Consider the following 25376-nt stretch of genomic DNA (forward strand, 5'->3'; position numbering starts at 1 on the left):
GGATGGAGTCACTGAAGCAGTAGGCGTGAGCTTAAATGGACTCCAGAAGATGGTAGAGGACAGGAAGGCCTGGAGGAACGTTGTCCATAGGGTCGCGATGGGTCGGACACGACTTCGCAGCTAACAACAACAAGCTAAGCAAAGGCTCTACGGATAAAAACACTACAGACAGGAACGAGAAGATTTGGGTGGAGTTGAAAGGAGAATTATGACAGAGCTCACTCTTTCCTTAAAAGAGCGGAACTGGTAGGGTGGATCTAATAATTTTGAATTTCAGGTGTTCATAAATTTTCCCTGTAAAAGAAATATTTTCTTAGTTTTCTTTTCTTTTGTTTTTTTTAAAAAGAAAGGTTTTACTGATAAATTCATTTCAATGCTATAAGTTGTAGAGAGGTACAACTAATGTAGTGTCAGAGCGTCACAAAACCCATTTCTAAACACTGCTGTTCTGGCCTATGAAGAAAATATTAACCCAGGAAAGGTGTTTTTTTTTTTAAAAGGTCATATATTAAAATATTTTTGAATTATGCATGCTTTACTCATGCTATCATAAAATCATGCAAACAGCAATTTGTAAAACAAGTGCCAAGTTGTTTGTCAAAAAAAGAAATTATTTTCATTCTGCACTTTATTCTGGAAAAATAATTACAATCCCAAGATTTCTCACTGACTGATGTGATATCTGGAATGGATGTGTCTTAAAAATTTTCTCATTCTATCCATTCTATTCAAGTAGTGTGAGAAATTCAGGCTTTTTCTGCATACTACACTTGTGGTGAGCAGGACTCACATAATTTTCTCTTACCCGGCAATGTAAGCTGTAAAGGCTCTATACCTGGGATAATTGCCTCCACTATTCATGATTCCTCTTTCCTCACCTGTAATTGCAGGGATGCATGGGTGAGGAGCTGGGGTAGGGACGGTCCACAAAGTGATCAATGATAATCCCCATGATAGGTGGGGTCCTCTCAAACTGCCTGCAAGGCAATAAGTAATAAGCAAGTTGTATTATTCACAGGACTGTTCTTTTTATTTTACAACTTGTTCTGACAGCCATACTGCTCTTTTGGGTAAATTTATGGGGAGCAGAGCATCACCACAATTCAACCCTGCAACTCCACACATAAATAAGGAACTTGCTCAAAACTTAAAACTACCAATATCAATCTGCCAAATCCAAGTAACTCAGATTGTCAGGCTTAAAGAAGAATATCCCGAGAAGAGATTATTTAGTTTGACTAAGAAGTCCTCACCTGGTAGACATGAATGCTAGATTGATTCTGTAGGCACATGACAAAGTGATTGTGCCCAGTGGAGTACCAACTGTCCCAACTCGGACTGTCTGAAATCCTACACAGGCAGAAGAGAAATGATCATTGTCCCAAGTACTCTTTAAGTTAATAACTGTCAACCACAAAAATAAAATGATTTGCTATTGCTCTATTCTTAGCCAAGCACACCAATAAAACTGAAGTCCCCAAGGTGATGTCCATGCAGATCACCCTTTGTGTTCATCAGACTCTACTGTTCCACTTCATTTCTAATTTCACTGCAATATTGTTTGTGGGAAACTAGTACAGTGACAAGCATATCTCTAGACATTCTCTGAAATGGGACCTGGAACAGAAAACTCCAGGTCTGAAAGAACAATCCTATTATTTGGAAATTACCACTACCTTGTACATAGCTATAGACCCTGAGAAGCTGCTTTTCTTTTAACCTTACCAATTTACTTTTTCAGAGATGATACTATAGGTAAAGGTTCCCACGCACATGCGTGCTAGTCGTTTCCGACTCTAGGGGCCGGTGCTCATCTCCGTTTTGAAGCCGAAGAGCCAGCGCTTGTCCGAGGACGTCTCCGTGGTCATGTGGCCGGCATGACTAGACGCCAAAGGCGCACGGAACGCTGTTACCTTCCCACCACAGTGGTCCCTATTTTTCTACTTGCATTTTTTAACATGCTTTCAAACTGCTAGGTTGGCAGAAGCTGGGACGAGTAACAGGCGCTCACTCTGCTACGCGGCACTCGGGATTCGACCCGCCAAACTGCCAACCTTCTGATCGACAAGCTCAGCGTCCTAACCCATTGAGCCACCGCGTCCCTTCTATGATACTATACTTTGTGACTAAATCCCATAAAAGCAATTTTACTATTATGCTTATGATACGCTCAAAAGAGATTGATGCAAACTTCTATTAGTTCTCCAATTGACAAAGTCAGGTGAATATATTCTTTAGTTGAATCCCAGATATCAGTTTCAATTCTTTGCCAATTCTCAAACATCCATCCATCTATACATGTTTTTTTTTCCTAAACATGTGAATCTGTCTATAATTGCTCATTTTTATTTTCTACAGTCTGTCAATACTGGTAGTAAAAAAGCCTAGATCTAAATTTTTCTGATACCCAGTCATACCTTCTCCCAAGCCATTCAGCTGCACTTCTCCAAAGTATACCCTACAACAGATAGGCAGACAAAAAAATTATATACGCCATATATGTTGATTCAGGATGCAACGCAGAGATTAAATTTGATTTTTTTATTCTTAACGTACAATGACTTTACAACCCTATCTGGTCACTTTTTGATCTTCTGTGAACAAGGAACATAAAATAACCATAAGATCTACTAATGTCAGCATTAAAGGAAGTAAGAATCATGGCAAATGCTTAAGTGCCAAAATTAGAACATATGCTATTATTATTGGCACAGAATCTAGACAACAAAAAAGAATCAAAAGAAATATAGGATCAAATAAATTAACTGGAAAATACACAGTTGCACAATAATATCAGACTATTACACTTTTATTTGCCCGTTAGATTTCAAAAAAGCTTCCCCATATTAATACATTTCAGTTGCTTTAAACTGGAAGTTTAACCTACATATTTAGCCAGTTACAGTACATGTTCAAGTGATGAAATTACTGACATTAAATTGGATTAAATGAAATCAGTGATATTCAGCTTGGATTAACATAATTTCTTTTAAATTCTCTCTCCTTTTAAGAAAACACAACACAGCAATATACTTTTGGAGTTCAATAAATCTATGAGCTTATAGTTGAAAATAGGGTATATAGGTGATTTCAAAATTATTCCATTCTCAGTTATCATTATTACTCGTACTAGAATTAGAATTACATTAAACATTATCGGTACAAAGTTGCCAAGTGACTGTCATATTTAAGAATGTACGTATGTCTAGATCTGCCCATATTAAATCCTATAGTATTCAATTTATATTCCTCACTTAAATATCAAAAAATCATGGAAGAAAAAAATACAGTAGCGAGCTAAAATAAACCAATATTTCCTTCAGAGTAAATAAACCAAGTAGGCCAATATACTTAATAGATTAATAAACCTCTTTAGAGTTAGATAGCATCTAAATAAATAAATAAATATTTTTGCAGCTCCTTGCAGCAAAAAAAAAAAAATAAGAAATACAAAATTAGTGGGGAAAGTTTACATTATAAATATGTTTATTCCTGAAATGCGGTATAGAACTTATTCTCTAGGATAAAATGTTTATCTAATGGACATTTGTCGTGTAGTACAATTTGTATGATTATACTGTTTTTGCCTGGAACAATATACAGGCAGGGACAGAGAAATATGCAACCATTTAATAACTAGTTTAATGAAAAGAAGGACTAGGGGTGATGTGATAGCAGTGTTCCAATATCTCAGGGGTTGCCACAAAGAAGAGGGAGTCAAGCTATTCTCCAAAGCACCTGAAGGCAGGACAAGAAGCAATGGATGGAAATTAACCAAAGAGAGAAGCAACCTAGAACTAAGGAGAAATTTCCTGACAGAACAATTAATCAGTGGAACAACCTGCTTCCAGAAGTTGTGAATGCTCCAACACTGGAAGTTTTTAAGAAGAGCTTAAAAGAGTAAACTATCAATTACACATGAGAATCTACTTCTTTATTAAGATACGATTAAACAGCAAATTAAAAGGTTAAAAAAAAGAGAGACCTATGCAAGCATGTTAAAAAATCTGAGGCTGGATAAAAATAACGGAAATGCAAGAGCATGAAATATAAAACTTGATACAGACAATACAGAATGCATTAGAAGTTCTATTTTCTGGTTCTGAGGATGAATCAAAGTCAGTATTACCTGTACAATATGACATATTCGTGACCTTGTTTCCTTGAGAGTCTGTAGGCTGGTGTTACCCTTGTTATAGCAAGCAAAGACTTCAGCAGTAGAGACAGCCTATTATACACAGTGTAGGAAACTTTGGTTTCTTTATCACATCTAAAAGCATATATAAAAATAATTAGTCCAACATTCCAAGAATTGATAAGTTCTGAAATGAAGCAACTTTGAAATACAGATAGTCCTTAACTTATGAGCATAATTTAACCCAACATTTCCGTTGCTAAGCAAGGCAGTTGTTGTTAAGTGACTTTTACCCCATTTTATGATCTTTTGGCCACACTTGTTAAGTGAATCATTGCAATTGTCAAATGAATCATGTGATCATTAAGCAAATCTGGCTTTCCCCATTGACTTTGCTTGTCAGAAGCCAGCTGAGAATGTTACAAATGGTGATCGTGTGATTCCAGGATAGTGCAACGGTCATAAATACATGCCAGTGCCTGAATTTTGATCACGTGACTGTGACAATGCTGCAACAGTTGTTAAGTGTGAAAACTAGTTCTAAGTCTCATTTTTCAGTGCCGTTGTAACTTTGAACAGTCATTAAACAAATGGTTGTAAGTCAAGGACTATATGCACTGAATTATCATTGTAAAAAAAATAAAACTAAAGATTATACTTTTACAGAGTTCAAAGCAAATTAATATATCTATAGATTTTGTGTAATACACCAATTAATTCCAATTCAAATGAAAATTTTGCTTCTCAAATATCAGAGAGGAACAATAGCTTAAGTAATAATTAATGCATTAATCCATGAATACCATAAAGTTATAAAGAAATGGATACTTATTACAATATATCTTTGTTTGATACAGAATACATGAAACAGTTTCTTCCACACTGTTTATAAATTAGAACAGGATATGTTTTGGGAACGTGGAAATGGGCTGTTTTTAATTCGGATGCACCAAAAAACAAAAAAGTTTGTTTTCTAATGCAGTGAAACTATGATTTATCAAATCCCAACTCAATGGACTTCATTTGCAATGGGGCCAAATTTTCATAGCAATTTACATCATTTGCATTTGATGATATCATCACACAAATGACGTTGATGCAAATGAAGTAATTGCATTATTTGGTTAATGACAGCATCATGCAAATAAGATGAATTTCTGCATATGGGTAGTTCTCATGTAATAACAACCAGACTTGGCAACTTGGTAAATAAGCAAAGTGGTCACTAAGTGAAATCACAACTCTTATGACTTTATTGCAAGAGATATTTTATCATCGCAATCATAACTGTGAATGGTCGCTAAATGAGGCAGCCACTAAGCAAGAACAACCTGTAACAACCTGTTAGAACAAACATTCCCTTCATCCCAATTAAAATGAAGTTCCATTCTATACTCATTTCCTGAACAGGAACGCAATATTAACTAATTACTATACCTGTAAAAATACTATTATGGAATGGAATGAAGTTCACTGATGAGAACAGATTTATCTAAATCCCGTAGCTTTTTGCAATACATAACTGTATTTAATGAAAAGGGAACTGTGAAATGAACTAATTTCTGTCTGGCTACCTGACATATGAAAATATTTTTAATTGGATAGTTTACAATACACTGTTGGAGTGCTAGCAAAATGCCCACACAAAATGCCTACCCTGGAAGAGATCCCAATGCTTTATGCCACCATCTCCAGCCCCGATTACTTGCATTTTCCCCCATTTCCACCTTTATCAATTTGCAGGGCTAGCAGGCTCTACTCTGCATTATTATTTTTAGCCTCTATGAAAGCTTACTGAGCTCATTTTTGCTCTTTAGACATTCTTGAAAATAAAGATGCTCCTATATCTCAGCTTGCCACTTTTTAATTGAAAGGGGATATTTTTCCCCCAAAATGTAAAAACTCAAGCAAGGCATAAAGGGGAATGTCAGCAGAACAATAAGCACGCTTGGCACAATGCTGAAGACCTTAGTTTGAGGGTAATTATGCATGATACTGTTATCAATTTACCAATGTTTGAAAATGTGTAAAATACCAGGAAACATCTAAGCAGCTGTAATAGAAGTGAAAAATATGAAACATTTCAAGACTGAAGCTGACCTTATTGGAAGAGTTCTGCACTCAAAAAGAACCATTTTCAAATTCAGAAGGCCCTTTTGAATTCAGAACACATCCACTAAGATTGAAACTGCATGGAAACATTTCATGTGAGTTGGAACACCTTATTTTTTTACCTAAAATTTGGAAATACCCCGCAGACTTTTATTTTGTATAATAAAATAACATTTGTAGCAAATATAACTGGTAAATTAATTATGATGGACATACTGGATGTAATTCATTTTTATTGCTACTTCTATGCACATTTCAGGACCCGGTGGCTCAGTGGGTTAGGACGCTGAGCTTGTTGATCAGAAGGTCGGCAGTTTGGCAGCTCGAATTCCCCAGTGCCGCGCAACAGAGTGAGCGCCTGTTACTCGTCCCAGCTTCTGCCAACCTAGCAGTTCGAAAGCACATAAAAATGCAAGTAGAAAAATAGGGACCACTACGGTGGGAAGGTAACAGCGTTCCGTGCACCTTTGGCATCTAGTCATGCCGGCCACATGACCACAGAGACATCCTCGGACAAGCGCTGGCTCTTTGGCTTTGAAATGGAGATGAGCACCGGCCCCTAGAGTCGGAAATGACTAGCACGCATGTGCGGGGGAACCTTTACCTTTACCTTATGCACATTTTAAAATGTAAAGAAAAAAATGGGAACCAGTGTTTTGTTATTTATCCTTAACAAGAAGTCTCCTCTGCCCATTGGTTCTAGAGATTCACTAATATTAACTGTTTACATTCAAGCCTATTGTTTACAGTACCATTATAGCTTTAAAACTGGTAAATGTGTTTTTTATTTGCATTGTTTCTCTTCTCACTTCTCTTTTTTTTTACACTATTCCTTTTAGGTTCCAAGCATCCTAGGGACAGGTAGTGTCCTTTCTGTTATTGGTTGAATCTTTCCAACAGATTTTTCCCCCCACTAAAGATAAGAATGAAAATACTTTAAACAGTTACTTACTTTTCATTCATTTCCAAACACCAGATTTCCAGCTCCATGGAATCTCCCTGCAGTGGAAAAAAAGCATTTTAATCAAGCCTTTATAATGACAAAACTTTTACTTGTAAAAAAGGTACCTAGTACAGATGAGTCAATGGGTGTTGCTGAAAACAAGACAAATGAAACTACAGGCTGAGTTAACATTAGTACAGTTTCCAAATTATGAAGAGTGATACCTTCATATACCTGAAAGAATGTCACACAAAAGAAGCTCAAGTTTTGTCACTGCAGAATGCGGGACATAAAATAATGGGTTGATACAATGTTTTATAAAACTTGCCAAATTTCAATTAAAAGGGAATTGGATCCTGGATTTTGGATGCATTCTGCAAGTTAGTCCATTTGAAGTACCTTGGTTCAAAAATTGTTGTCCCATGCTGTACCATTTCACTCAGTTAAAGATTATTAGAACCAGTATTTTAGTAGAAGATTAGATAGTTCTATCCACTATATCATCATTTAAGGCAATTCCAAATAGAATTCCTAGAAAGAAGATCCTATGTGTAACAATATTTCAGTGATTTAAACAGAGTAGTTGCTGCTTTTTATATAAAAATGAACATTATAATGCTGCCAGCAGTGGTTCACTTGAGCCCTCTCGAGTTAATCTTCACATGGTTTGAAACCACGTAATAAAATCTGAGATGAAATTTAATAAGAAAAAAAAATGGTTGGTTCAACTTATACCTCAGAGGTTTTAAGGGAGATTTCCACACACATTGACCGCCCAACAGCAGGTAGCTGTCCTGCCAAAGCTTTTTTTGCTTCATGAGTAACTTCTGGTATGTCTTTGATTGCCAAGTTGAACTGTAAAATTAAGAATGTAGATTTTAATTGTCAGGAACCTACTTTAGAAACCTATTGTCTACCATACTGCAGAAATATGTATAATAAAACACAGCTCACACTAGATTAATCTCATAACTACAAAGCAAAATATCCTTTAATGTCATACACCGCAGATTAATAAATGTTGATTTCCTACTATTGTAAAGAGGAAATATACAAACACAGAGATATGCACAAATCCCATTTGCTTTCACTATCCCTCTCTAGAGATCTCGTATCAGTCACAAATGCTCAATCAGAAGATCTAATAAGAACTTGCAAAGAGAGTGAATTGCTCAGATACGTTCTATATTTATACAACTACTTTTACAAGAGAAGAAAAGTAGAAATCATGTGCATTTAATGTGGCAAACGAAATGACATAACAAAGGGATTGATCTCAAAAATACTTTTTACCCAGTCAGAGCCTGTTGGTGAGGAGGATGAGCGAGTGCAGATTTTTTCTCCAAGTCGGGCCTGCACAATCACCTGTACAGTCTGAAAGACAAAACACGCTTACTACATTGAGAAAAGACAAATAGTCAAAAAGTCAAGTAGAGAACACCATATTGAAAAAAAATTAAAGGAGGTACAAAAGCCAAATTATTCAACTGTTAAATATCAGAAGTCAACAATATATGTGTGCATTCTTAATTGCTCAGATACTGAGCAGAACACTTTAGGAAATCATTAACAATTTTAGTTATAGTTTCTTTGAATTAGGGCTGTGCACTTCAAAAAAGCTTTTTGTTTATTTAATAAATTTATAGGGTGCCCATCTCATATGCATGACTTTGGGTGGCTAATTAAAACAGAACAAAGCAACATTAAAAAAGACAGAATTAAAAATGACATAAATTTTGAAGACGTTCTTCAGACTCTGAGCAAGTACAAGAGCCCCTAATGTAGAATTCACATTTTTATTATTTTATAACTGAGGAAAAAGGGCTGCCTCTTTAGAGTTGTGTTAACTTTAGCACTGAAATTTAGTATTCTGTTTTTAAGGCCTAAAATCATAAAACTGAAAAGATGTTCCTGAAATTCTTAATTTCTTCTAATTTCTTAATTTTAAAAAATGTTACAGAATTCGATTATACATTTTTGTGTTACTGCCACTGAATTGTTGGGCAAAACTTTAGCTTTTGTTATGTCGTAGTCTAAACATAATACACAAATAATTACCTTCAAAGCAAAAAATTTTATGAACTTGTCCAAGTCCTTCCTGTCCTGGGAGCTGAGGTCAGTATCCATTGCATATGAAAGTCTGAAATAGGACAAAAAAAATGATTTCACATTTCCAGTCTTATAAGTCTTCTTGCTATTATTCAGCCAAACTAGTCTTAAACATCAACAAGTAGATTTTAAGTCAGCCACCCACTACTGTTGAAATCAGTTTATTCAATTAGAATAAACAGAAATTAAAAAGATTCAGTTAATATTACATTCTGAACTATTGTAACTATCTGCACGTTCAGAATCACCTCAGTTGTAACAAAACTAGAGGAGCAAAATCAAGTTAACTTTTTATTTAACCCCATGAACTTGATAGAGTTATGTAGTGAATAAGATTAATCATTGGTGAAATGACTTCTAGGAAATGTAATGTGAGACAATGAGTAAGTGCTGACATATCATTATTCATGATGTAAGTTTATTCAGAGTAGATCTGAAACTGAATTCAGCAGCAGCTGATGCCGTGTGTGTGTGTATGTGTGTGTGTGGTCAATACAATAGAATGCTGTTTTAATGAAGAGGAAGATTGTTGCATTGAGGGATGATAAAGAAGCTTAAAGCCATTTTGGACAGATGATGTGATCAGATAGTACACTAGAAAAAACAACAACTATGCTTGTTAAAAGTTGAGAGAACCAGAAGACAGATAAAATCTGTGGATAGATCAAACATATTATTGGAGAGTCCTTGGAAGTGCTGTGGACACAGATATACATAGCAAACCAAGATTACAGAAAGCAGAAATATACTCTCTACATGTCTTTCAATGCACATTTTACAAAAAGAACTGTATTCCCTTTTAAAGTACTTTAGAATCTACTAACACACTATCCTAGCTCTTTGGAATAAATATGGCACACACCCCAACATGTACCTACCAAGAATAATGAGCGTAGCCAAAGACCTAATATCAAATAGGGAATCAACTACAAAATAAAATGCAAGGATTCTGAATTACATTATAGAAAACAAACAACAGAAATCAGCAGAATGCATTCTCAAACATCAACTAACTCTCAAAAGGCACAATGTAACTTCATTAATCTTCCTCTGCAAAGATAGCCTCAGATAACTTCAGATAGGAAACTAGAAATCTTAGAACAAGCCAGATTAAAAATACAAGAAAATTCTTGGAAGCACTGCATTCAAAGCAAGCAACAGATTTTAACTTTATTACCGTATATCAAAAGGTCTCCACTTGAACCATTCCATCCACTCCATCATAGTATCACAAACCATATAAGAAACAACCAACAAAGACATGAGACAACACCTTAACAACCAAATAATTTACCAGGCACAAGGCATCAATAACCTATAAAACACCATCTGCCCACAGGGCCATCCCATCAAAAGCATGAACACAGCAGGAAAGGCAAGATATACAGTTTAATTTCTACCAACCAATAAACCTAATTTCTCTAAAATTCCTGCACTGATGTTACCAAGGAGGTTATTAAACCACATTTGGAGATGTCTAACAATCTAACATAGATTCTGTCAAGATGGCATGATGCATGTAACCCTCTCATGTATTTGCCTCCTAATATCTTATGCAGGTATAGTACTAACATTTTATATATCATAATTTATTACTTGCAGTCCACAAATATCCATGACTATGCTCAGAGACAAGTCAAGATGGTGAGCATTTGTCTATATAGCCACTAATGTTGAGCCAGACTTGATAGCACTAAATGCCTAGGTTAGAGCATGCTAGGTTCAAAATAGTTTTCATGTTGCAAGGATAAAAAGCTCCTTTCCCTCAAATTTGAAAACATGAAAAACAAGTTGTTCAAGTTAAACAACTATAATGAATAATACAGTCTTAGCACTGTATGCTTATTTAGTGTTCATAGATCAATTAAAATCTATTATCATAATTAAGATCAAGGCAGGGCCAAATTTCCAAACAGAACCTTGTTCGCATTTCACATTACAATCTCTCAATCTTTTTGTTCAAAAATGACAATTAGTGGCATAAGAGATTAGCTAACTGGTTTTGAATTTTACATAAAGCAAGGATGGGCAAAGCTTTTGACCTAGTCAGCAAATACGAAATTGTTGAAGTACATTATCCTATAAAATGATCTCCATTGGGGAGGGCAGGATATAATAGGCTCTGACCTTCAATAAAGGTTGATAGAATGATTTTGGACAGCCACACAAGCACACCATTATAAAAAGGAAAACTGTGGAGGTTACTCCTCTCACGAAGCTTCTCATGATACAGTAGCTCCTGCAACTGCAACTTTTATTTTTCCTATAATATCAAAATACCTCAAAAAAACCCCAATTCTTTATCGTTCCTAAGAATGCTTGCAATGTCTTTATGAGGTCCAGATCTATTATTAGAAATAAAGATCCTACATGCTACCGGTACTGACTGCAGCATACAATTTTCTGTCAAGAAAAGGAAGGAATATGTTAAAATCAGTCATAGCATAAAATGAGGTGGTAAATGAAAGGAGAAAGAATTAAAAGATAGATTATTATTTACCAGACTAACTACTTTACTAATACGGTGGATGGAAAGATCCCAGAAGCCCAAATTTAAGTACAAAGCATGTACATATAAGTTGAAGTCACCTCTCAAACACCTCTCTTCTATTTAAGGCTCTAAATATGGGTTGAGATACAAGAAGACAATACAATAAGTCCTTGACGTATGACAACAATTGAGCCCAAAATTTCTGTTACTATGTGAAACAGTTAAGTGAATTTTGCCTCATTTTACAATCTTTCTTGCTAAAGTTATTAAGTGAATCATTGCAGCTGTTAAGTTAGTAACATGATTGTTAACTAAATCTGGCTTCCCCACTGACTTTGCTTGACAGAAGGTCACAAAAACTTATCACATAACCCCAGGACACTGCAACCTCATAAATATGAGTCAGTTGCGAAGTGTCTGAATTTTGATTACCTGACCAGGGGGTGCTGCAATGGTCATTTGAAAAACAATTATAAGTCACTTTTTTCATTGACTTATATGATTCAGATATGAATCATTACAATAGCTCTGTGAATGAACTCATATATCACAGTAAGCCATGTTTTCCTTTAATCAAAATTAGTTGAATTTACACGTTAATCCACGATTTATTTAAAAGTGACAGGTGGCTACATTCACTCACACAAGCACATTAGCTTAAATGAATGAATGAATGAAGGAAATGTGCAAATCTATCCCAAACACCAACTAGAAATATAACCCAGGAAGATACATATCATGGCTGAGAATTAAGAGGTCAAACTGCCCTGCCCATTTTCTGCTTTCACTCATCCATCCAGATGATCATCCACCAACCCTTCCCAAATCCAAAAGCTGGACTAGAGTGTGTAGACATCGCAGGCATAATTTTCTTTTGTTTCTGCAATTCAATATTCCACACATCATCGCCTGCTCCTTGTTTTATTATCATTCACATGAAGAGCAGTATATTTGTAAACGTAACCTATGAAGATCTATGTACATTTGAGATGCAAGAGGTATAATCATTACCTGCACAAGAGAGGCTGAGATGACAATTCGTAGTTGCATCCCGGGATTAACCCAGAGGCTTATCCTAGCCTCTTTGCTTGGCCATATTCATCTGGCGTCTCTTCCTCTCGACCTCTCGTCTTGGTTACGGGATGGAAGACGCCTCCTTTCTTCCTGTTGAGGATCTTCTTTCTCTGTCCAACTAAGGAAAAAGCACTAAGGGAACCTCCGTCTCCACTGGGCAAGCGACCGGCTGCGCTGCCTAATTTCCTCGAGGATACAGCCAGGAAAGGCGCAAGGGGAGAAGGAGTCTAAATACTCAGCTTGGCTCTTGAGGGAAGGGGGTGAAGAGCGCGGTGGAGCCTTTTTAACCCCGAGCTAAAAACCCAGAATTTGGCCCTGGGGCGGCGGCCCCAACAGCTTCTCTTTCCAGGCTCAGACAGAGGAGAAATGCCCCCAACTCGACTACGAATAGACTCCGGTCCCCAGAGGCGTTCTTTCCGGGAAGAGTTGTCTGAGAGACGCTTGTGGCCAAAGAAAACAGCGGGCTGGTCGGCCCCCTAACCTGCTTTCTTCGCTGGAAGCTGCGGGGGCCGCGACGATGCCTCACGACCGCGGCCTCCCCCGGAACCCCGCAACCGCCGTCGCCGCCGCCGCCATTGCCGATGTTTGTTTTCATCGGCTTCTTAGGGCAAACGAGGCAAAGCGGGGCAGCACTTTTCACACGGAGTCGAAATATTTTCCCTCTTCTCCCGCAGTCTGATTTCTGCCTCCCTTCAGGTGAATCAGGCCGCAAGGCTCATAGGTTCACGAAGAAGAAGGCCTGCTGCATTCTATTTTATTTTATTTTATTTTATTTTATTTTTTTTAAAAAAAATCATACTTGTGAAGAATCTGCGTTTGGGAAACGACAGCTTGTGCGTCGTGCGAGAGTGAATAAGCTCCGCCTCGCTTTCTCGGCGCTGGGGAGAAAAAGCGGAATTCGGCGTTTTTGGCTCCTTGGGAATAATCCTAGGATGGGAAAAAGGTGAACGCGTGCAGGCTGTTTCTTCTCCCCCACGACATACTTTTTTTTATTTCTTGGATCACATATCTAGCACATCCTTCACAGCCTAAGTTCCTAACACCGGCTTTTGGTCCCCCTAAAATGACTTCCAAGCAAACCCTTCTCTGGCTTAGCTCCTTGACCCTGGCAAGAGCCTCCTTGACCCTGGCAAGATTGATGAAAAGTTTCATACTTTTTAAAGCGTTCTCTTGCGCAGCTTAGCTGATTGCTGTTTGGGCCACTCATTTCAAAGTAAGTCTTAGTTTGTATCATAAATACATTGATATTACAGAATATAATGTACCCATAGTCAGCTGTAGCTTGTTTGAAAATGGGCTCATTTCATGTTTCTCTGCCCTTCTCCAGCTGCTGCTTTTGTCCTCAGGCCCCACTTTATCATGTATATCTAATGCCCATTCTCTTTCTCATGCATCTTTAGCACCATCCATTTCCATTGCTTCCCATTCTCTTTAATTAAAATGGTTCTTGGTATCTTAATCTAAGACAAAGTCCCTCAAAGTGATCAATATTGATCTTCAAGGGTTGACGGCATCTGTTATTATTTATTGCTTTCATATAATATTGGGGGGGTCAATGAACAGTCTGAAATGTCATGAAGGGGTCAATGTACTGAAGATTTGGGGACCCCCGGTCTAGGACCACAGCAAGTAACCTGCAAGACATGCTATGTCAAAATGTGGTTGTGGGGTTTCTGGCTCAGTACATGCAAACATGTTTTCTACCAAAATAAAACAGATGTTACCAGCATCATTACTGAAGATCCCTTTGTTCTCCGAACAGTTTGTAGCTTGAGAAATGTGTTTGGCTGCACAAACAATCCCCTCTAAATGTGCTGGTATCTAACACAATAATGAATTATGCAGTTTGTTTAAGCATATAAAGGTAAAGGTTTCCCCTGTTTGGTCATGTCCGACTTGAGAGGGCAGAACTCATCTCCAATTCTTAGCCAAGGGAGCCAGTGTTGTCTAAAGAAATTTCTGTGGTCATGTGGCCAGCATGACTATACGCCAAGGTGGATGGAATGCTGTTACCTTTCCACCAAGGCGGTACCTATTAGTCTACTTATATTTGCATGCTTTCGAACTACTACGATAGGTGGGCAGGAGCTGGGGCAAGTAAGAGGAGCTGTCCCTGTTGCGCAGTGCTTGGTCCTTGAACCTGGGCTGTGAGCTTTCCAGCTGACAAGCTCAGTGTTTTTAACCAGTGAGCCATTGTGCCCCTTATTTAAGGATACAGTCAATAATAAATGTTTTCAAATGAAATCTGAAACCTGTTTTTAAATAAATAAATGTTTAATACTTAATAAATTAATACTTTATATTAATTATACTTTAGTAGGAACTCTAGAGGCTAGGAAAAGCAAGTTTCTAATGCCACGTTATGGCTGGAGGCAGGCTGCTGACAGTTCAAACAAGGGCATGGTTAAGTGTATTCAAATACTGGCTAAAGATTAATCTCCAGCCACAAGACTTGACCTCTTTTATTTTGTTTGACATATGTCATTCTACCTGGAAGCAACAAATTGGGGATAAAGTTCAAAAATTGGGCTAAGCACCAGAAGTAATACTTCTAAGGTTAAAGACATGTTTAATTGGGGATATGAATGTGCATGTATTTTTGCTTCTAGAGATGATGACTTCTTAGATGAAAACACATATAATTGGCATCAAATGTTAAATTGTATAGATCTGGAAATTAATAAGTTAAGATAGTTTTATTTAACAGGGAAAATTGAGTAAATGATCATTGCAAGTTATATATAAATGGCACAAAAATGGAGCAAACAGATTAGTGCTTAGTAAGCATTTTCCTAAACTTGTTTGACTGATTTGGAGAATATGGTACCAATTTCTTGTGGAATATATACACTTCAAGTTTTATATGTGACATTGGGTCAATATTAATTGTATATTCTTTCATGCTAACATATTTCCTGACCCTGTAAAATTTTAGCTTTTTAAAAACAAATCATTAGAATTTTACCAGAAAAATTGCCATAATTTATCATTGCTGAAGGTTAATAGCAAAACCTCATGGAGGCCTCATTTCAATCTTTTCCAATAAAATTTATTTGGTAGGAGTGTGGCACATAATACTGCAGGACATTTTATTACTTATCTTTTGCTTGCATTCACAGAACGTTATACAGTACTTTGGTTTTACAGCAATAATATCAAACAAAATGAGAGTTCCTATATATAAATGAATTTCCAGTCCTATTAAAATATTGTTCTACTTAAGTCAGTTCTACTTATGTTGAACTGAAATAGGATGAAGAGAACAGCAAAGGAGATGTGCACAATTTTTATCAATATGTTGTATTTTCTTTTTGCTTTTTTTCCACTTGCATTCTTTTCTAATGAAGGTCAACGCAGAAAGGAAGATCAACTTACTATGGCTGTTCCCATAGCAGTTATTGATTGTGATCTCTTGCTATATGGACGTGGACATAGGACACTGGATCGCTTCAAGCTGGAGGATGTTACTGATGAATTTCTTGTATCTATGTATGGATTTCCACGTCAGTTCATTTATCATTTGATGGATCTTCTAGGTGCCAATCTTTCTCGTCCTACTCAACGATCTAGGGCCATCAGTCCAGAGACACAGATTCTTGCTGCATTAGGATTTTATACTTCTGGTTCATTTCAGACTCGCATGGGAGATGCCATTGGCATTAGCCAAGCATCTATGAGTCGTTGTGTTGCCAATGTTACCGATGCCTTGGTGGAAAGAGCCTCTCAGTTTATTCATTTCCCAGAGGATGAAGTGTCAATACAACATATGAAAGACGATTTTTATGGGCTGGCAGGTATGCCAGGGGTACTAGGATTGGTTGATTGCAATCATGTAGCAATAAAGGCACCCAATGCTGAGGATTTATCATATGTGAATGGAAAGGGCCTTCATTCTTTAAATTGTCTGATGGTGTGTAATGCCAGGGGAAGGCTGCTAAGTGCAGAAACACACTGGCCAGGAAGCCTGCAGGACTGCACTGTGCTTCAGCAGTCAGCTCTAAGAAATCAGTTTGAAGCTGGTATGCAGAAAGATGGTTGGCTACTTGGTAAGTTCATGCTGATTGCTAGTTCTCTAAATCTGTTTTCAATAAAGTTCTGATTTATTTATTGACATGTAAAGTAACCCAAACACAGTTGCATCATAACATGCCTGCTTTTATAAATATAAATATACATTTAAATATGTGTAGCTTAAGATGTATATTTTGCTTCCTTTGCTAGGATTTCAGATTCAAATGTCGGTTGCTTGAAAATAAAACTAGTATCTTGCTATTTACTGGGAATAATTTTTTTCTTAATTTTATAGGTGATAGTTCGTTCTTTCTTCGCAGCTGGCTAATGACTCCTCTGCATATTCCTGAAACACCTGCAGAGTACAGATATAATATGGCACATTCAGCAACTCATAATATTATTGAACGAACATTCAGGACACTCCAGGCTCGGTTCCGCTGTTTGGATGGATCAAAAGGGACATTACAGTATTCTCCAGAAAAAGCAGGTAACATCATCCTCGCTTGCTGCGTCCTTCATAATATCTCTCTGGAGCATGGGATGGATATATGGTCTTCCTCATATTCGGAACAAACAGAACATCCAGAGGAAGAATATGAGCACATGGAATCTCTCGACTCTGAAGCTGACAGAGTTCGCCAGGAATTACTGCTTACACATTTTAGCTAATTAAATTTGAGAATATCAAGTTGGTTTTAAGAAAAAAAGATAGACGGAAGCATAGTTTGACCTTTATTTTTATAGAATTTGCCAAGAGTGTATTATTTATCAGTACTTTGCAAAAATATTACCAATATGTTGAATGTGTGCATCTCTAAGTATTTTGATTCTATTGTACATTTTGTATTTTAGTCTATGAAATATATGGTTCTCTTTATTGTCCTTTACTAAAAAAAATCATTAAAGATAAACAGTAAAATGAAATCTTAACAGGTTTATTTTCCTAATAAAATGTTTTATTTTGAAGTTTTGTAAAATATTAATATCTTTTCTTTGTAATTAAATTCAAAACTATTAAGTTCATATGACTAATTGCAATTTATTGTTCACCACCCCAATCATATAATTTATTTTGCTGCATAATTTACTATGCATTTTAATTATCAGCTATATTTTTGTAAAAAACATTTGTGTTGAAGTATGATAGAATTCTCAAAAGATGTATCACTTCAAAATCTGTATTCTCCTATACTAGCTTCTTGGCATCTCCTTCAAGAATGTAAGTCACAAGTATTATGTCAAGAAACATTTCATAGCTTGCTTCTCCCTCCATGTGACACCTATGAACAAATCTGAATGCACCTTAAACTATTGTGATAATTGCCAAAAATCTGTGTGAATTTATAATGTGGTTCCAAGAAAGGCATATTCAGATCTAGTCAGCATCAAAAGAAATATAATTTCTGAAGCACATAGAGAAATCTCACTTTATTTTGCATTGGCCAGATCTCAGTTTGACTACTATGTCCAGTTCTGGCAATGTACTTTAAGAAAAAATTGGGAGAAATTGGAAAGATTCAGAGAAGCAAGAATGCTCAGAGGACTGGAAATTAAATCCAGTCTCTTGAATTTATTTAATTGCAATTTTAAAAGTGGGAAACGTTACCCAGAGACATGATTCAATCCTTAGACATCTGTCACAGGTGCTTTAATTTAGACTCCTGACCTGCTTACTGGACTAAATAGTTCCTTTTAGTTTACTGATTCTGCAAAAAAGTCATGATACGTCACGAGACATTGCGAGTTTGACACCCGTTTTAGAGGATCACAACCTGACATTTGGATGGAACGGATACTTATGGTAGGATAAAGTTGAAACTAATGTGGATTTTAAAAATCAATTTAGGGTCATTGGTGCTCTCTGAGCTTAGAGGTTTTCTTGCGGACCTTTCATTACCAAACTAGATAATATTATTAATCCTACCACAGTTCAATCCTGGACCACAAACATTCTCTTCTATTGAAAAACCATTTTATTAGATGTGCCATATTGAGAATATGGAATAGATATTAAGTTTTGTCTGAAAGCACTTAATGAGGATTTCAGTATAATAAACACTCCACAGAAGAAAAAAACAATAGGCAGAGACAAATGATTAACATAAAAGGGATTATTGGAAAAATTGCCAAGGGGAATATAAGATTAAATCAAGAGAGCAACTGACATTCCTGAAAATAAAAGTAGCAAAATAAAATGCCTAAAAGATTTGAGATGCAAAGCACATAATCAATTTGTCTGTACAGTGTCAGTATTTGAGGGAAATAGAATATGCTGAATTTTAAATAATTGCGGGGTCCTTGGTAGTCTGGAGTGGACAGCCTCATATCATAACCTATTTTTAAATTACACGAGTGAGTTTTCTTTTTAATCAGAAATTATGTACTGGGTATAATTACTGATACTACTGTTGTGGACACTAAGTTGATGTTGAACTTAATTACGGCAGCAAGACTTTTAGTAGGTCAATATTGGAAGAAGGAGGAACTGCCGACTATAGAAGAATGGACTTTAAAAGTTTCTGACCTGGCGGAAATGGCAAAGATATCGGCTTACTTGAAAGACCATTCGCAACAACGTTATATAACGGAGTGGAAAAAATGGATTGATTACATCCAGAACAAATATGGGACCAAAAAGTTTCATTTAGCATTTGCATAAGTTTTGATGTGATATTAGTATTGCTTGTAGTCATTTTATACGAGCTAGAGTGCGATAGACTTAATAGCTTATTGTTGTTAGCATATGGTTGTTTATGATTTTTTTACTTTTATACCTTGTATTTAGCTCTGGGAAGTCGGGGACGGGGAGGGGGGAAGGGGAGGGGGGAGGGTTGGGTAGTGGGTGGGGGGGAGGGGTTGTTAAAGATAAAATGTATCGAAAAACTTTTCAATTTAAAAAAATTATGGATATGTACTTTGAAAGATGGAGAGGAGAGGAGAGACGGAAAGGAAAGGCAAGGAAAGGCGAAGGGGGAAAGGATAGGTCATCGGTATCCTCAGGATTTTCCCCCCCCCGGATGTGCGGCGAGGATCAGATGACATCAGCACTGAAAGGATCTTGCAAATCCGGCTTTCTCCTTCCTTTTCCTCTCCAGAAGCCCCCCCTCCCCTCCCCCGCCCGGATCTCGCTCTCTGAATCCCGCTCGTCAGCTCTGCTCTAACCGCGACTCCTTCGTTCGATTGGCTCGGGGCTCGTTCCGCGACGGCTCCAGACTCGACTGCCAGGCGCTCGGCTAGGCGCCCTGGCCTTGATAGTAACCCGGAGAGGCAACGACGAGAGAAGCTGCATTGGAAGGAGGAGGCGGCGGGGGGAGATCGTCGCCGGATTTGGGTCGTTTCCTCCCCGATTAGATCCCGGCCAGTTCCCGAGCCCCCATCTCCCTCAACCGTCCGGCCGTTTGCGCGCGCGCGCGCGCGGGGGGGGCGCCGTTTGAGTGCGCCGCCAGGCCTCGGTTCCCTCCCTGCCCCAGGTAGGCTCCGGGCCTAGAGATTCTGGGCCTGCTTCCCCTCCTGGGGTTGCCGGCGGGGGGAAGAGGGCCACGAGCGGCGATTTGGAGGGGATGGCGGGGAAGAGCGGGAGAGGGCCGGCGGGCGCTGAAGGTCGAGCCGCCTGGGCTACGAGGCGGTGAGGCCTAGCCTGGCGTCTTCAGCTCTCCAGCCCGCCCACCTTGGAGCACCCACCCCGTCCTTCAGTCGGGGAAGCTACCCGGGTTAGCAGCATCGCCCCTTCTTTGGCTCGGGAGTAGGGGTGCGGCTCATAGGCCTGGCTAAGAGTTGGGACCCCTTAGGGGAGTCCCAGGCCTCCCCCGCGGATATTTTCATGGCGGTCAGCCTCCCTCCCAGCAAGAGGCCTCTGCTTAAGAGGCGGCAGGGCTGGCTGGCTGGCTTGTGGGTTTTTGTGTGTGTGTGTGTGTGTGTGTGTTTTTTTGCGGCATCTTCTGGCATATTTTATTCCCCTCCCCCTCCCCTGGGTTTTTGGTTTGTTTTAGCACACGTAAATACGGGTAAGGTAACCTTTCCTGCTTCCTTCTGTTCTTTTCCTTTTCCTGCTTCTCTCTTTCTCTTTGAAGGCAGAGATGGGGGTTCTTTTGCTTCCGTCCTAAAGAGGAGAGTTTTCGATCTTCCGCCTTGCTAGAAAAACTCTCACACGCAGAGAGGGTCCTGTTCTCTTTTAACAAGAGGTCTCCCCCCCCCCACATACACCTCTTTTTAGTGGAAAGCGACTACGTAACCCTAAATTCTCACACGCAGAGAGAGTCCTGTTCTCTTTTACCAAGAGGTCTCCCCCCCACACACACACCTCTTTTTAGTGGAGAGCGACTACGTAACCCTAAATTCTCACACGCAGAGAGAGTCCTGTTCTCTTTTACCAAGAGGTTTTCCCCACACACACACACCTCTTTTTAGTGGAGAGCGACTATGTAACCCTAAATTCTCACATTCTCACACGCAGAGAGAGTCCTGTTCTCTTTTAACAAGAGGTCTCCCCCCCACACACACACCTCTTTTTAGTGGAAAGCGACTACGTAACCCTAAATTCTCACACGCAGAGAGAGTCCTGTTCTCTTTTAACAAGAGGTCTCCCCCCCACACACACACCTCTTTTTAGTGGAGAGCGACTACGTAACCCTAAATTCTCACATTCTCACACGCAGAGAGAGTCCTGTTCTCTTTTACCAAGAGGTTTCCCCCCCCACACACACACCTCTTTTTAGTGGAGAGCAACTACGTAACCCTGTGTAGGTTTATTTAAGAGAAAACACGGTGAGACCTACGTATGTAAGTAATCGGAATTGCAAAGCAGATCCGACTGTTTGCCCTTTAAGAAGGGCAATGAATGCAGTCTCACCCATGCTAATCTCCCCAACATCATATGGTAAGCTACAATTATATGTATTGCAGGTTCTTTTATATAAAAGGAAACAGCATCCTTTTCTTTAAAATCTGTATTCCGGCCGCATGTATACAAAGAAAACTTCTTTAAAAAAATTAGGACTTTGAACAGTTCTAAAATAAGTTCTTTTCCCCCCCTAAGCCATCATTTTATGATGTAATATGCGTCAGATGCAAAGATCCCAGCAAGACACCCCAGTTCCAAAAAAAAACCCCACCAGAAACCCTCAATATGTTGCCAGTAGAAAACTTATTTTCCTGTCAACATTTGTGCTTTTAATAAAACCAGTAAATCTAATAAAACATACCAAAAGCATAGGAGTATGCTAATACTAACCCTTAAGCAAGAAAGCTTTAATTCTTCTGCTTCAAGGTAATTCTCCCATTATTTATAAAATCCGTCAAAAATAAATGTTGTGTACTTTGAAAAATTGTATAAATAAACCCTGGGTTCAGTCTTTCTTGCCTTCTCCTGGATATTATCTAATGTAATATAGCTTGGGGAACTCTGTGGCAGTAATAAAAAGTGCGGGTTTTAATATTTTAGATAGACCAATAAAGTACTTGCATGTATGTTTTTGAACACTCATTTCAGGTATCCTCTCACCTTTAGATATGCAAATGAGGCAAGCTTAGGAGCCATGTGTTCTATTCCCTAAGTGAAGAATAGACATTTTTCATAGAACTCTATCCAGTCTGTTATTTCGTGCCAATATTAGAATATAATTTTAAATATTTTAATGTTTTCCAAATCTGATTTTAAGGAGCGGTGCAGTGGCTCAGCAGTTTAAGATTCTGGGCTTGTTGGCTGGAAAACTGTGACAGCCCAGGTTCGAAACCTGAGCGCCGCGAGATGGAGTGAGCTCCTGTTCTCTCCCCAACTCCTGCCAATCTAGCAGTTCAAAAGCAAGCAAATGCAAATAGATAAATAGGTGCCACTTTGATGGGAAGGTAATAGTGTTCCATGAGATGCTGGCTGCATGACCGCAGATTCGTCTTTGAACAGCACTGGCTCAATGGCCTCGAAACAGAGATGAGCACCACTGCCTATAGTCTGCAATGACTAGCAGAGTAAAATCTTCAGGGAATCCTTTACCTTTTTTTAAAAAAAAAAAGTTCGATTTGGTGTATTTTATGTCTGTTAGCCCACTTTATACTAATATTTTTTAAATCATCCAAAACAATCCCATATTCTCTTAAAATTTTGAAAAATCAGATTTTATAGAACAGAATTCCCACAGAGACACAAAATACACCCAATCAGACTTGCAAAATATTAAAACCTCTTCCAGTGGCAAATTATATCCTAATATTGGTATCAAATACCAGACTGGATATACTTCTGTGAAAAAGGTTCTGTTCCACATTTGGCAAATACATGGCTGTCAAACAACTTGTGTTTGAATATTATAGTTGGAAGAAGAATACTTGGAAAGAGCGGTCAAAAATAAACTTGCAAATACTTTACTGGTAATGTACAGTTTAAATTTATCTTTACTGAATTTCACTTTGTAATTAACTCATTTTTTAAAAAAAATTGAGATCATTTAAATAACTTTTAGCTTAATTTCCCTAGTATTTAATTTAGGTTAGTTATATATCATCTTGAGATTTCATAAGATGTAGCCAGATGCTTTATCCCATTTAAAATAATAATTTGGTTTACTGTTTTAAGTACTGTTAGCTGTCCAGAGTAATGTGTTTGATCTTTTAGCAGTAGTTTTATTAAATGTTATTAAAAAGATAAAAGCTAATACAAACTAAAAAAAGAATAATAAAAAATAAAAAGTATAGAAAATAAAAAATAGAAAATAAGAAAAAATAATTAGTAAAAAAAATATAAAGAAATAATTCTACCGTTCATCACAAGTATAAACAATTTTAGTAAATTTATCACCTTTAAAATACAATAAATAATCTCTTCCCATATCTTATCTCTTATCTATAAACAAATTTTTAAACTCTTATCATTCAGTTCTGGTCAGCAAAAGTGCATTAAGGGTTATGAGAGATAACATACCTATTTTAACCTTGATCAAATAAGTAAATTAATGTTATATTTCTTTTATTTTTTAACAATCTAGAGTTTAATCCCTCTAAATAATGTCCTAATACTTGGTTTCTTTTCATTATTTCTTTTTCCCTTCTCACAAAGTTCTTTAAAGTTTTAAGAAGTCTCTTTTGTAAATCCAATATAGGATAGATATCCAGGTCACTCTTTGGTTTGTTATTTCATTTGTTTCCAGTTTCATTTGTGTATCCAGTGGAGCACCTTTTTTCATATCATTCTTGTAGCCTGTCATTTTTAAATCCACTTTCAGATCAGTCTCAGTCTTGTCTGGTAAAATTTCCTGTTCCATGATTTCTTTTAAACACAGTCTATCTATAGAATTAAGTTCCGGATCTATTGTTCAAAATATTCATCAATATGTTCAATGTTAAAATATTTTGCTCTATTTTAGTAAGTCTACTCACCGCCCTGAGTCCTTCGGGAGAAGGGCGGTATACAAATAAAATTATTATTATTATTAAATGTTCTCCTTTGATTATAATCTTTAGTGCCTTCTGGTTCCCTGTGCAGGTAGTTGTTAGCTTATGACCACAATTGAGCCCAAAATGTATGTTGTTAAGTGAGAAATTTGTTAAGTGAGTTTGCTCCCATTTTACAACTTTTCTTGCCACGTTTGTTAAGTGAATCGCTGCAGTTGTTAAAATGGTAACAAGGTTGTTAAGTGAATGTGGTTTTCCCATTGACTTTGCTTGTCAGAAGGTTGCAAAAGGGGATCACATAACTCCGGACACTGCAGCTGTCATAAGTATGAACTAGTTGAATTTTGATCAGGTGACCATGGGGATGCTTATGAAAAATTATCATAAGCCACTTTTTTCAGTGCCGTTGTAACTTGGAAAAGTCACTACGTTACCTGTTGTAAGTCAAGGACTGTAGTGTGCAACCTTCAAAGTCCCATTCTGTCATGTTTGTAAGAAATTCAAAAAATATTTTCTGATGGGAAGGATTCTTTAAAATTTATTCCAAAATCTTATGGATCCCTAGCCCATTTATAATTTCTAAAACCAAAGTTTTAATGACCCTTTTGCTGTTTATTCCAGATTTCTTTTTTAAAAAAAAGTACTTAAACTTGTACTTAAAACTTCTTTCACCTGGGATTGAAAGAAACTCACCAGATTCCAAATAGGTGAAAAGCAGTTAACCAGCAATTTCTGACAGTGGTTAGAAAAGGGAAGTATATGGATCTAATGCCCATAAAAGTGTCACTGTGGTTTGAGCAAAAATGACTTTCTCTCATTTCAAGAGCTCTAAATCAATGGCCCCCAACCTTTTGGGGCACCAGGGGCAGATTCCGTGAAGGGAAGTTTTTCTGCGGACTGGAGGGGGTGTGGTACCACATACTGCCTGCATCCTGTGGATGGGGCTTTGCTTATTTGTGTGGATTGGTTTCTGACATGCCGCAGACTGGTGCCAGTCCATGGACCAGGGGTTGGGGCCCCCTGCTCTAAACCTGCTGTGGACCACAATCTTGCGGTTGTGCAATCTCCTCACTAGGAGCAATTTATGGAGCACTTATGGGTGATCTCAAGTCTTC

At 37.7% G+C, this 25376-nt stretch overlaps 3 protein-coding genes across 10 annotated transcripts in view; 2 read left to right on the plus strand and 1 right to left on the minus strand.

Annotated features, from left to right (window-relative positions):
- ATG13 (autophagy related 13) overlaps positions 1-13517 on the minus strand; it is a 38122-nt gene extending 24605 nt beyond the window's left edge. For 3 of the 5 annotated variants that reach the window (XM_081315212.1, XM_081315211.1, XM_081315210.1), the window contains exons 1-9: positions 12802-13517; positions 9249-9330; positions 8484-8564; positions 7926-8045; positions 7200-7246; positions 4130-4270; positions 2418-2458; positions 1254-1350; positions 879-977 (exon numbers count right to left, since the gene is read on the minus strand). In XM_081315212.1, coding sequence (XP_081171338.1) covers positions 879-977; positions 1254-1350; positions 2418-2458; positions 4130-4270; positions 7200-7246; positions 7926-8045; positions 8484-8564; positions 9249-9317 — 695 coding nt within the window. In that variant the 5' untranslated portion in view covers positions 9318-9330; positions 12802-13517. The remainder of the gene's footprint in view (positions 1-878; positions 978-1253; positions 1351-2417; positions 2459-4129; positions 4271-7199; positions 7247-7925; positions 8046-8483; positions 8565-9248; positions 9331-12801) is intronic. The other 2 variants (XM_081315209.1, XM_081315213.1) reach the window with 2 other exon arrangements.
- A 5-nt stretch (positions 13518-13522) lies between these two features.
- Positions 13523-17893, plus strand: HARBI1 (harbinger transposase derived 1). Its single transcript, XM_081315214.1, has 3 exons — positions 13523-14077; positions 16212-16910; positions 17171-17893. Exons 2-3 carry the CDS (start codon positions 16241-16243, stop codon positions 17545-17547), a joined length of 1047 nt encoding a protein of 348 aa, XP_081171340.1. The 5' UTR covers positions 13523-14077; positions 16212-16240; the 3' UTR covers positions 17548-17893.
- A 2266-nt stretch (positions 17894-20159) lies between these two features.
- AMBRA1 (autophagy and beclin 1 regulator 1) overlaps positions 20160-25376 on the plus strand; it is a 165322-nt gene continuing 160105 nt past the window's right edge. For 3 of the 4 annotated variants that reach the window (XM_081315060.1, XM_081315062.1, XM_081315063.1), the window contains exon 1: positions 20160-20348. The gene's annotated coding sequence lies outside the window, so the exon portion shown is untranslated. Of the gene's footprint in view, positions 20349-21576; positions 21755-25376 lie in introns of those variants that run through there. The other variant, XM_081315061.1, reaches the window with a different exon arrangement.

Source organism: Vipera berus (assembly GCF_964194415.1).
Source record: "Vipera berus genome assembly, chromosome: 1".
Lineage (NCBI taxonomy): Eukaryota > Metazoa > Chordata > Lepidosauria > Squamata > Viperidae > Vipera > Vipera berus.